The sequence below is a fragment of the Oncorhynchus tshawytscha genome, linkage group LG31 (genome assembly GCF_018296145.1).
Source record: "Oncorhynchus tshawytscha isolate Ot180627B linkage group LG31, Otsh_v2.0, whole genome shotgun sequence".
Classification (NCBI taxonomy): domain Eukaryota; kingdom Metazoa; phylum Chordata; class Actinopteri; order Salmoniformes; family Salmonidae; genus Oncorhynchus; species Oncorhynchus tshawytscha.
Window position 1 is genome coordinate 17170589 of NC_056459.1, and position 12836 is coordinate 17183424.

Here is a 12836-nt window from a genome sequence, read left to right on the forward strand (position 1 = left end):
CAAAGATTTTAAAAGCATTGGATTGGTGTGAGAAATATGGTATCTACTCATGGTGAGAGACTTGGAATTTAGCCTCAGATGAACCGGGTAGGTAGGCCTACACCACAGGCTGAGTATCACCAACAGTACCAAGACATTTTTAATGTGAAGAAAGTGGACAGTTCTGTCATTTTTAGCAATGGTGGTAAATAGCACTGCCTGTGTGGAATGTTTCTTTTGTGCATTTTTTTAACCCCCGTCCAGTTGGCGGCGACAGTACTCCTTTTGTATGTAGTTCGCTATAAGATCTCACCGAAGAAGAATAAGGCTTTTTTTTTTTTTTTGGTACTAGTTCTCTATCTATCTCTATGTCTCCTTCGCGTCAAGCAGACAGTGGACATTTTTGGTCTTACGTGAATTAAGTTGCGTACGACTTTTACAGTTCTGTGGTCTCAGGTGAATTCGTGGAAGGGAATGCGGAGCAGTGAAAGGTCCGTTAGTGAAGCGCCTGAGAACGGCAACATTATGGGTAAGTTAATTCATACTGGAACTCTTGCTATCGTTTGTGTCCTCGGGGTCGTCAGCTAACGTTAGCTACTAAAAAACTTGCCAGAATTAGTTAGTTAAGTTAACGTGCTTAAATAGAAACAACGATAGAATGACTGAGTACTCTGTGGCATTAACTGTATTTGTTCGACTGTGAAGTGTGTTTGGTCCCTGACACAGACTCGGCTAGTACTGGCAAACGATAACTTAGCTAACGATACAGTAGGTAGATACCTAACTAGCATTTTGAGATACAACCAGTGAAGTTGTTCAGTTGATATTCTTCACACAGCATATACTTTGGCCACGTTACTGGCCAAAGGATATGCTGTGTGAAGAATGTCAACTGAGCAACTTCAGATGCCAGTTGTGGTGCTTGTGAGAAGTTGGCAACCCCAACAAAGGCTCATCATAACTAACGTTACGTTTCTAGCTAGCTACATTAACTTACCTACAGTAGCTAACAAAACTAACGTTACATAGCTAAGTTGGCTTACTAGCTACTAGTACAGATAAAACAAGGTTAGTTATAAACATGTTTGCCACGAACTAGCTAGTTAGTGGGTTGTGATGCCTGGATAGTTGACGTCGCAGTTTGCTTGCTAGCTGTGAATGGCTGCTATTCTGAAAAGCCGACGTAGCTAATGTTAGCTTGGTTTTAGATGTAAAATGTCAGTGTTGGTCAAATAATCATTAGTTAATTCAAATAGGTTTAATCAATGCTAAAGTCAGTGTGGGGGAAACCTGGAGCAAAGTTATGAATCTACTAACTTCCTCAAACATCTAGTTGGATACACTCGAATGATGTAGGTATCAAAATGTCAAACAAAAACGTTATATTGAGCATCAACAAAATGTTTTACTCTGAGTGGGGTAGGATGACTGCAGTATCTACTTTTTTAGAAAACCTAGTCCTTTACATGAGACTGGATTCATATTGTGGTACTGTACTCACATGGTGGATGCTCTGACTGACTGACTGTGCCTCTGTTATTCCTCCATGTGACCTGTAGCATCTGTCATGGAATGGCTTGCAGTGAGTGTAGAGGCAGTCATAGATCTTCACCCTAGCCATTCAAATGTTTTCTCTAGTCGCTATGGAATGCATGCAATGTTATTACTTTAGCTTGAGTAAATAAATGCAGTTTCCCACCATATCTCTGTTATTGAACAATTGCCATCTCTCCATTATTGTGGCTAAGGTAGCCTAGTGGTTAGAGCGTTGGGCCAGTAACCGAAAGGTTGCTGGATTGAATCCCGAGCTGACAGGGTACAAATCTTTCGTTCCGCCCCTGAGCAAGGCAGTTAACCCACTGTTGGTCCCCAGGCGCCGAAGACGTAGATGTCGATTAAGGCAGCCCCCTGCACCTCTCTGATTCAGAGAGGTTGGGTTAAATGTGGAAGACACATTTCAGTTGAAGGCATTCAGTTGTACAACTGTGTAGGTATCCCCCTTTCCCTAATAAGTTTTGTATCAGTCAGGGCTAGGGGTGTCAGTGACACCTGTGTTTTGTTATTCATAGGATAAATGCCATCGGGCTTGTACTTTTCTGAAAAATCCTCAGGCTCTTCTAAACGAGGAGTATGGAAAATTGATTTTTGTCATGTTAATTGGTTGGAAACTGAGCATTTCTGGGTTGTAGGCCAATTGAATGCGTGACAGATGTTTCCTATGCACTACAGGCCAAGCCTTCCTCGGTGTGATGACCTATTGTCCCCAGTGACACAACAGAAGGAGTCCAGTCTGTGAGTCAGTGTGTCACATGGCGAGGCCTGGGACTGCCAGGGTTTCTGTGATGTCACAGACATCAGTTTGTTTAGGTTCCCATAAAAGCTACATTTTTGTATTCTTCTTCTATCATATTCGTTCAGTCCCCCTCAAATATTGTAAAAGCATTGTTTTGATGTGAGATATGGTATCCACTCATGGGGCGAGAATTGAAATTTAGCCTCAGATGAACCGGGTAGGTTGTAGGGCTGGGAATTGTGAGGGACCTCATAATACTATCACTCTACTAGTGAAGGGAGAATGGATCAACTGTCCATGTAGACCACTCAGGACTGTCTTACTCCTACAGACCTAACATTATTCCTAAGTTACAGTATAGAAATAAAATGGACTGTGATGAAGACACTCTATAGCATGCAAGACATGACTCTGATGGAGAGGAAGGAAAAACTACACACAAACACACACACACTGGTAAGTCCAGCGTCTGGGACGATGCAGAAAGGTCATGGGAGGGGTCAGACTTTCTGAAGCAGCACAGAACAACATTCTCTACTGTGTATCCTCTAGTATTTGCAAGCCAATGTCAGTTTACTGTGCTAGGCTAACCTGCTAGGCCTTGCTTTAGGGTTAGCTTAACACACCTCTTTCTAACCTTGGGCTCTCTGAGGCAGACTGGCCTTAATCCCACCACATCTCTTCCGGCAGTTTACCCACCACCAGCAAAGAAGAATAAGAAATCTACTCTGCTTGAAGGGACCATGTAGCAATGTGAGTGGGAACATAATGTATCAGGCTATCAGTGCATTGAAAAGAATGGGGAAGAGTGGTGGAGGGGGAGGCCTTAAGGAGAAGGCAGTGCTGCTTTCCTGGAGGTATGTAGTGGCCTTTGTTAAAGCAATTGTTATGAAAGGTTGAGGTGAACAGCCAAGACACATGTCCACCACACCACATGTCCCTCTCAGTGACCCTGGCCTAGGTGGAAGCTCTCCAATCTTGACAGTGGTATTGGAAATGTATCATGGGTGTTGCCTTGAAGAAGACCTGCCTTCCTTTAGTATATGTCATCAAGCCTCTTATGCCTGCTATATGAGTCAGGAAGCTGCGGTAGATGTAGCCTATATTTTACTCCTTTCTTTTTTTCATAAGATGAGGCTAACTTTTATGACCCTCCCCTTGGACTCACGGAAAAGTATGGACGGCTCATTGTTATTGGCTCTGACTTGCACATCAAACATTTCTCTTCTCAGTGCAAGCTAGCAAAGAGATCAACATTATGATGATGACGATGCTGCTGTCTCGGCTATGTGCTGAAGTGGTTGCCATTTGTCTCATCAGCGACAGGCACCACTGACAGTTGTACTGTATACGTGACAGACGCTTCTGCTCCAGAGCAGACAGACAGACAACAGGAGGAAGTGGCTTGGGCGGTGAGGCATGCTACAGTAGGCTACATCTGTCAACTTATAACCCTCGAAGACTATGAGCTTGAGTGAAGGATAGGTGGGGCAGATCCTCTCCTATTTTTTTTAAAATTACACCTTTATTTAACCAGGTAGGCAAGTTGAGAACAAGTTCTCATTTACAATTGCGACCTGGCCAAGATAAAGCAAAGCAGTTCGACACATACAACAACACAGTTACACATGGAGTAAAACAAACATACAGTCAATAATACAGTATAAACAAGTCTATATACGATGTGAGCAAATGAGGTGAGATAAGGGAGGTAAAGGCAAAAAAAGGCCATGGTGGCAAAGTAAATACAAAATAGCAAGTAAAACACTGGAATGGTAGATTTGCAGTGGAAGAATGTGCAAAGTAGAAATAAAAATAATGGGGTGCAAAGGAGCAAAATTAATTTAATTAAATACAGTAGGGAATGAGGTAGTTGTTTGGGCTAAATTATAGGTGGGCTATGTACAGGTGCAGTAATCTGTGAGCTGCTCTGACAGTTGGTGCTTAAAGCTAGTGAGGGAGATAAGTGTTTCCAGTTTCAGAGATTTTTGTAGTTCGTTCCAGTCATTGGCAGCAGAGAACTGGAAGGAGGCCAAAGAAAGAATTGGTTTTGGGGGTGACTAGAGAGATATACCTGCTGGAGCGTGTGCTACAGGTGAGAGATGCTATGGTGACCAGCGAGCTGAGATAAGGGGGGACTTTACCTAGCAGGGTCTTGTAGATGACATGGAGCCAGTGGGTTTGGCGACGAGTATGAAGCGAGGGCCAGCCAACGAGAGCGTACAGGTCACAATGGTGGGTAGCATATGGGGCTTTGGTGACAAAACGGATTACACTGTGATAGACTGCATCCAATTTGTTGAGTAGGGTATTGGAGGCTATTTTGTAAATGACATCGCCGAAGTCGAGGATTGGTAGGATGGTCAGTTTTACAAGGGTATGTTTGGCAGCATGAGTGAAGGATGCTTTGATGCAAAAAAGGAAGCCAATTCTAGATTTAACTTTGGATTGGAGATGTTTGATATGGGTCTGGAAGGAGAGTTTACAGTCTAACCAGACACCTAAGTATTTGTAGTTGTCCACGTATTCTAAGTCAGAGCCGTCCAGAGTAGTGATGTTGGACAGGCGGGCAGGTGCAGGTAGCGATCGGTTGAAGAGCATGCATTTAGTTTTACTTGTATTTAAGAGCAATTGGAGGCCACGGAAGGAGAGTTGTATGGCATTGAAGCTTGCCTGGAGGGTTGTTAACAGTGTCCAAAGAAGGGCCAGAAGTATACAGAATGGTGTAGTCTGCGTAGAGGTGGATCAGAGACTCACCAGCAGCAAGATCATTGATGTATACAGAGAAGAGAGTCGGTCCAAGAATTGAACCCTGTGGCACCCCCATAGAGACTGCCAGAGGTCCGGACAGCAGACCCTCCGATTTGACACACTGAACTCTATCAGAGAAGTAGTTGGTGAACCAGGCGAGGCAATCATTTGAGAAACCAAGGCTGTTGAGTCTGCCGATGAGGATGTGGTGATTGACAGAGTCGAAAGCCTTGGCCAGATCAATGAATACGGCTGCACAGTAATGTTTCTTATCGATGGCGGTTAAGATATCGTTTAGGACCTTGAGCGTGGCTGAGGTGCATCCATGACCAGCTCTGAAACCAGATTGCATAGCAGAGAAGGTATGGTGAGATTCGAAGTGGTCGGTAATCTGTTTGTTGACTTGGCTTTCGAAGACCTTAGAAAGGCACGGTAGGATAGATATAGGTCTGTAGCAGTTTGGGTCAAGAGTGTCCCCCCCTTTGAAGAGGGGGATGACCGCAGCTGCTTTCCAATCTTTGGGAATCTCAGACGACACGAAAGAGAGGTTGAACAGGCTAGTAATAGGGGTGGCAACAATTTCGGCAGATAATTTTAGAAAGAAAGGGTCCAGATTGTCTAGCCCGGCTGATTTGTAGGGGTCCAGATTTTGCAGCTCTTTCAGAACATCAGCTGAATGGATTTGGGAGAAGGAGAAATGGGGAAGGCTTGGGCGAGTTGCTGTGGGGGGGTGCAGTGCTGTTGACCGGGGTAGGAGTAGCCAGATGGAAAGCATGGCCAGCCGTAGAAAAATGCTTATTGAAAATCTCAATTATGGTGGATTTATCAGTGGTGACAGTGTTTCCTATCTTCAGTGCAGTGGGCAGCTGGGAGGTGTTCTTATTCTCCATGGACTTTACAGTGACCCAGAACCTTTTTGAGTTAGTGTTGCAGGAAGCAAATTTCTGCTTGAAAAAGCTAGCCTTGGCTCTTCTCACTGCCTGTGTATAATGGTTTCTAGCTTCCCTGAACAGCTGCATATCACAGGGGCTGTTCAATGCTAATGCAGAACGCCATAGGATGTTTTTGTGTTGGTTAAGGGCATTCAGGTCTGGGGAGAACCAAGTGCTATATCTGTTCCTGGTTCTACATTTCTTGAATGGGGCATGTTTATTTAAGATGGTTAGGAAGGCATTTAAAAAAAATATCCAGGCATCCTCTACTGACGGGATGAGATCAATATCCTTCCAGGATACCCCGGCCAGGTCGATTAGAAAGGCCTGCTCGCTGAAGTGTTTCAGGGAGCGTTTGACAGTGATGAGTGGAGGTCGTTTGACCGCTGACCCATTACGGATGCAGGCAATGAGGCAGTGATCGCTGAGATCTTGGTTGAAGACAGCAGAGGTGTATTTAGAGGGCAAGTTGGTTAGGATGATATCTATGAGGGTGCCCGTGTTTAAGGCTTTGGGGAGGTACCTGGTAGGTTCATTGATAATTTGTTAGATTGAGGGCATCAAGCTTAGATTGTAGGATGGCTGGGGTGTTAAGCATGTTCCAGTTTAGGTTGCCTAGCAGCACGAGCTCTGAAGATTGATGGGGGGCAATCAGTTCACAGATGGTGTCCTATGGAGAGGATGATCTGAAAAGCCAATGATCTGAAAAACTGTAGAGGAATGAACAGCCTCCTGCTCTGAGCAGTGCTTTACTGGCAAAAACGGCTCCTCTGCATAATAATCTCAATAGTTTTGGCCCAACTGTCTGGGTCTGGCATAACCTGAGTGATTGCTCAAATTCTTGCCACCTTGATGTTGATGGCTTTACACTACAATGTTTGAGAGACGAAACATGTAGGAAATTGCTTTTTGTTAGTGTGAGGACTGAAACATGGAGCCTAGCTACTGACTCGGAATGATTTGCTATTGGTCAGTCTCTCCAACACTGGAAGCCGAGTGAAGTGGGCTGTCGGCCAATGGGATTTCACAGCTGTGGGCTGGTAGCCAATTGGATCTCATTTCACATTAGCCGGTGAAATGACTGAAGGATGCATTTTCACCTCAACTCTGGAATTAACCAATGACAGCTCCCACCAACAGACCTAAAATACTGTAGGAAGTTTGAGTTGTAACTCCAACAAAACTGACCGTCTGAAGTGAGCTGTAGGAGTGCAGGATTAGGCTATTTGAATGCTAGGTAGGTTGACCGTGTTTTCCTCTGTCTGTCCTACTGCTTTAGCCTGAACTTGTCTGTGTCATTACAGTTGGTAAATAAGTTATTTTTCTTCTCTTAACTGAGACATTTTTTGGGGCTTCTGAGCCCACACTCCTCTTTAGTAATGGCTACTATCGTATTTAGGTAAAGACCCGTTGGCGAGGGTCTTTCATGTCACTTTACTGGCAGCCAGGGAGCTGTAAAATAATCTGAGGCAAAAATCCAGTTTTCCAGAATAGACTCGTCATGAATTGTGATCCATCTCCATGTTTTACTCTCTCAAATTCAAACTGCTTTATTGGCATGAAAAACATTGTCAATATTGCCAAAGCAACAATGTATACGATATGCATTGTAATAAAATTATAAACAATAACAAATAATATAAAATGGTAGTTGATAATAATAAAATTAAATACAAAAATAATAACAATAAAATGGTAACAGTCAATAGTAGAATGTAATGTTATAAATATGGAAAATGAAACTATAAGTTATAACTAAATAACGGTCATCTTTACATTACATCAGTACTACAACTACTATCATCCTCCCTCTCGCTCTCAAAAATATTGAATATCTAGATAAGCGTTTAGAGGCCCATTATCAGCAACCTTCACTCTTGTCTTCCAATGGGACGTTGTTAGCTAATCCAAGTTTATCATTTTAAAAGGCTAATTAATCATTAGAAAACAATTTGCAATTATGTTAGCACAACTGAAAACTGTTGTCAAATCAAATCAAATCAAATTTATTTATATAGCCCTTTGTACATCAGCTGATATCTCAAAGTGCTGTACAGAAACCCAGCCAAAAACCCCAAACAGCAAGCAATGCTGGTGTAGAAGCACGGTGGCTAGGAAAAACTCCCTAGAAAGGCCAAAACCTAGGAAGAAACCTAGAGAGGAACCAGGCTATGTGGGGTGGCCAGTCCTCTTCTGGCTGTGCCGGGTGGAGATTATAACAGAACATGGCCAAGATGTTCAAATGTTCATAAATGACCAGCATGGTCGTATAATAATAAGGCAGAACAGTTGAAACTGGAGCAGCAGCACGGCCAGGTGGACTGGGGACAGCAAGGAGTCATCATGTCAGGTAGTCCTGGGGCATGGTCCTAGGGCTCAGGTCCTCTGAGAGAGAATTAGAGAATGCACACTTAGATTCACACAGGACACCGGATAGGACAGGAGAGGTACTCCAGATATAACAAACTGACCCTAGCCCCCGACACATTAACTACTGCAGCGTAAATACTGGAGGCTGAGACAGGAGGGGTCAGGAGACACTGTGGGCAATGAGCCCACAAATTGTCCTGATTAAGTAAGCAATGAAACTGACCTTCTTTAGACTAGTTGAGTATTTGGAGCATCAGGACATTTGTGGGTTCGATTACAGGCTCAAAATGGCCGGAAACAAATAACTTTTTTCTGAAACGCAGTCTATTCTTGTTCTGAGAAATTAAGGCTATTCCATGTTAGAAATTGCCAAGAAACTCCCTTCACAGAACAGGGCAAACTGTCTCTAACCAGAATAGAAAGAGTGGGATGCCCCGGTGCACATCTGAGCAGGAGTATAAGTACATTAGATTGTTTCTCAAACTAGTTAAATGCCTCACAAGTCCTCAACTGGCAGCTTCATTAAATAGTACCCGCAAAACACCAGTCTCAACGTCATCAGTGAAGAGGTGACTCCGGGATGCTGACCTTCTAGTCAGTTGCAAAGAAAAAGCCATATCTCAGACTAACCAATAAAAAAAAATATATATTTAAGATGAGACACTGGAGAGAAGAACTCTTGCCTAGAAAGCCAGCATCCCGGAGTCGCCTCTTCACCTTTGACGTTGAGACTCTGTACGCCTATGTAAATACACCATAAAAAATCTGCCGTTTCCAGCTACAATAGTAATTTACAACATTAACAATGTCTACACTCTATTTCTGATCAATTTGATGTTATTTTAATGGGCAAAAATGTGCTTTCCTTTCAAAGACCAGGACATTTTCTAAGTGACCCCAAACTTTTGAACGGTACTGTGTATGTGTGTCTGTCTGAGACGTTTATGCGTGGGTTTGACTACAAATAACCTAGCCCAATAAAACATTGGTAACATCTCTTCAAATAGAATAAAGAAACTGAGTTGGAAAAGAATGGTTATACTCATAGTTATTTGATAAAAATTACATTTTTGGTAAAAGAGATGCAGGAACTAGCATTAACCAAGCAAACCAAAATGATGTGTACCCCCACCACACATCTGCTCTTCTGATTGAGTGCTATAGGCAAAATAGAGAAGCAAGACCTATCAGGTGTGATTGACACCTGAGAGTGCGCCAGGGCTTTTATCCGCAGGCATGAATGTGTTATTCTGACACAAGATGGATAGTGGACTCATTTGTCGATCTTAACTGATATACTGTATTTCACTTCTCTTTTTTTTAATGGTGTGGTGCTCCACCTGTCTACCGTGGTCTGTGAATCATTCTGCATCTCCTCTCATCCACCACCACCTCACTGTCAACCATCTTGACCTGCACACTTCTCCAAACCAGCTGTAAGTATTATTGTGACTGATTACCTAACGATTACCACTGTACATTTAGGCTATAATATTTACTTATTTGACACTGTTAAGAGACACAACATGAACAAAAGTATATGTGGACACCTGCTTGTCGAACATCCCTTTCCAAAATGATGGGCATTAATATGGAGTTGGTCCCCCTTTGCTGCTATAACAGCCTTCACTCTTCTGGGAAGGCTTTCCACCAGATGTTGGAAGATTGCTGCGGGGACTTGCTTTCATTCAGCCACAAGCACATTAGTGAGGTCAGGGCTCTGTGCAGGCCAGTCAAGTTCTTCCACACCGATCTCAACAAACTGTTTCTGTATCAACCTCGCTTTGTGCACGAGGGGCATTGTCATATTGAAACAGGAAAGGGCCTTCCCCAGACTGTTGCCACAAAGTTGGAAGCACAGAATCGTCTAGATTGTCATTGTATGCTGCAGCGTAAAGATTTTCACTCACTCGCTCTGGAAAAGAGCGTCTGCAAAATAACTTAAATGTAAAAATGTCCCTGCACTGGAACTAAGGGGCCTAGCCCGAACAATGAAAAACAGTCCCAGACCATTATTCCTCCTCCACCAAACTTTACAGTTGGCACTATGTATTGGGGTAGGTGGTGTTCTCCTGGCATCCGCCAAACCCAGATTAGTCTGTCGGACTGCCAGATGGTGACACGTGATTCATCATTCCAGAGAATGTGTTTCCACTGCTCCAGTCTAATGGCGGCGAGCTTTACACCACTCCAGCTGACTCTTGGCTTTGTGAATGGTTATCTTAGGCTTGTGTACGGTTGATCGGCCATGAAAACACATTTTATGAAGCTCCCGACAGCACAAGAACGGTTTGATGTTGCTTCCAGAGGCAGTTTGGAACTCTGTAGAGGACAGACGATTTTTACGCACTACTCCCGTCAGCACTCGGCGTTCCCGTTCTGTGAGCTTGTGTGGGCTACCACTTCGAGGCTAAGACGTTGTTGCTTCTAGACGTTTCCATTTCACAATAACAGCACTTATAGTTGACCAGAGCAGCCCTAGCAGGGTAGAAATTTGACAAACTGCCTTGTTGGAAAGGCGTCATCCTATGACGGTGCCATGTTGAAAGTCTCTGAGCTCTTCATTAAGGCCTTTCTACTGCCAATGTTTGTCTATGGAGATTGCATGAGGGTGTTCTCGATTTTATACACCTGTCAGCAATGGGTGTGGCTGAATTAACCAAACCCACTAATTTGAAGGTGTCCACATACTTTTGTGTATGTATAGTTTAAGAATGTTAGATTGGGCATAAGAATTAAATTATCTGATGAATGATTGAATTCTATTCAACAAATTGTCCATGTTGCTGTTTAAAAAAAAAAAATGTATTTCCTGAACCTGTCAAGTCATCAGTTGTTATAGGCAAGTGATATCCCAGCTACTGAAGCAATAAGTCAACAGTGTTCGTAACCAGACTTTTGTTTAGCCTTGAAACCTGCCTGGACAGTTGGGGAAAAGCATTAACTGATGTTTTGGTCTACAGCAACAGAAGCTTCTGGAAGGTTATGTGGGCTTTGCCAATCTCCCAAACCAAGTGTACAGAAAGTCTGTCAAGAGAGGCTTCGAGTTCACTCTCATGGTTGTGGGTGAGTAGAGATCTTTGCATCCTATTTTACGTCTCCCGCTCTTTTCCAAGTAAGACTCCAAAAGAACAGAAAAAAGAACCTGGTATTCATCTGGAAAAACAGATGGAGATTTTACTGCTGTGTAAAAAGCTGTTTACATATTATTGTATGGATTAGTGAAGTATGCATGAAAATGACTGTTGGAGGCTCCGTCTGTGTCCCAAATGGCACCGTAATCCCTATGTATTGCACTACTTTTGACCAGGGTCCATAGAGCGCTGATCAAAAGTAGGTTAGTATGGGGAATAGGGTGATGTCTCTGTTCGAAAGATGCGGACACATCTGTGTAAGAAATGTATGTGGATATGTAATATAGCCTACACATGGCCATAGACGTTCATGTCTATGTTGAATTTTACAGTCAGGAATCTTGTCATGCCGTAGTGCTGGCAGCTGGCTGTTAAAATGCATTAGCGATGCCTTCTGTTGCGTTGGGATCATTTGTCTTGCATGTAAAGCGGGACTTGAAGAAACCATATTTAAAACAAATGTGCTTGAGTAATGGAGTGTAGGCAGGGTTTATTTCACCCATACTGTGGAATGTGTTTGTACATTTGTGTCGGTGTGTGGTGTGTATAATGTGCCTTTTGGATTGTGGGTGGAAGGTTTCCTGTAATTCCATTCATGCAGCCAGAGTTGGAGCCTGAACATCTGAAGAGAGCGAGGGATAGAGGGAAAGAGACACAGGGTGTAGGCACCGTTACATCCCTGCCATTCTCCACTCCGTCCTCTCTGTTCCATAAGTCCTGCCCAGAGGTACAGTGCCTTCAGAAAGTATTCACAACACTTGACTTTTTCCACATTTTGTTGCTACAGCCTGAATTTTAAATGGATTAAATTGAGATTGTGTGTCAATTATGCTTTTAGTAATGTTTACAAATGTAATTAAAAATGCTGAAATGTCTTGTCAAAACGTATTCAACCCTGTTGTTATAGCAAAATGTTGCTTCACAAGTTGCATGTACAATTGAAGTTGGAAGTTTACATACATCTTAGCCAAATATATTTAAACTTTAAACTAAATATTTAAATATTTAAAAGTTTTTCACAATTCCTGACATTTAGTCCTCGTAAAAATTCCCTGTCTTAGGTCAGTTAGGCTCACCACTTTATTTTAAGAATGTGAAATATCAGAATAATAGTGGAGAGGATGATTTATTTCACATTCCCAGTAGGTCAGAAGTTTACATACACTCAATTAGTATTTGGTAGCATTGCCTTTAAATAGTTTAAGTTGGGTCTAACGTTTCGGGTAGCCTTCCACAAGCTTCCCACAATAAGTTGGGTGAATTATGGCCCATTCCTCCTGACAGAGCTGGTGTAACTGAGTCAGGTTTGTAGGCCTCCTTTCTCGCACATGCTTTTTCAGCTCTGCCCACAAATTTTCTATAGGATTGAGGTCAGTG

General features: G+C 42.9%; 1 protein-coding gene across 3 annotated transcripts in view; it reads left to right on the forward strand.

The window, feature by feature from the left end:
- The first annotated feature begins 325 nt into the window (after positions 1–325).
- The window catches only part of LOC112229617 (septin-7), a 52464-nt gene continuing 39953 nt past the window's right edge, over positions 326–12836 (forward strand). The window contains exons 1-4 of one of the 3 annotated variants that reach the window (XM_042310546.1): positions 327–508; positions 2963–3025; positions 6986–6987; positions 11289–11391. In XM_042310546.1, coding sequence (XP_042166480.1) covers positions 11382–11391 — 10 coding nt within the window. In that variant the 5' untranslated portion in view covers positions 327–508; positions 2963–3025; positions 6986–6987; positions 11289–11381. Of the gene's footprint in view, positions 509–1131; positions 1134–2962; positions 3026–6985; positions 6988–11288; positions 11392–12836 lie in introns of all 3 variants that reach the window. The other 2 variants (XM_042310544.1, XM_042310545.1) reach the window with 2 other exon arrangements.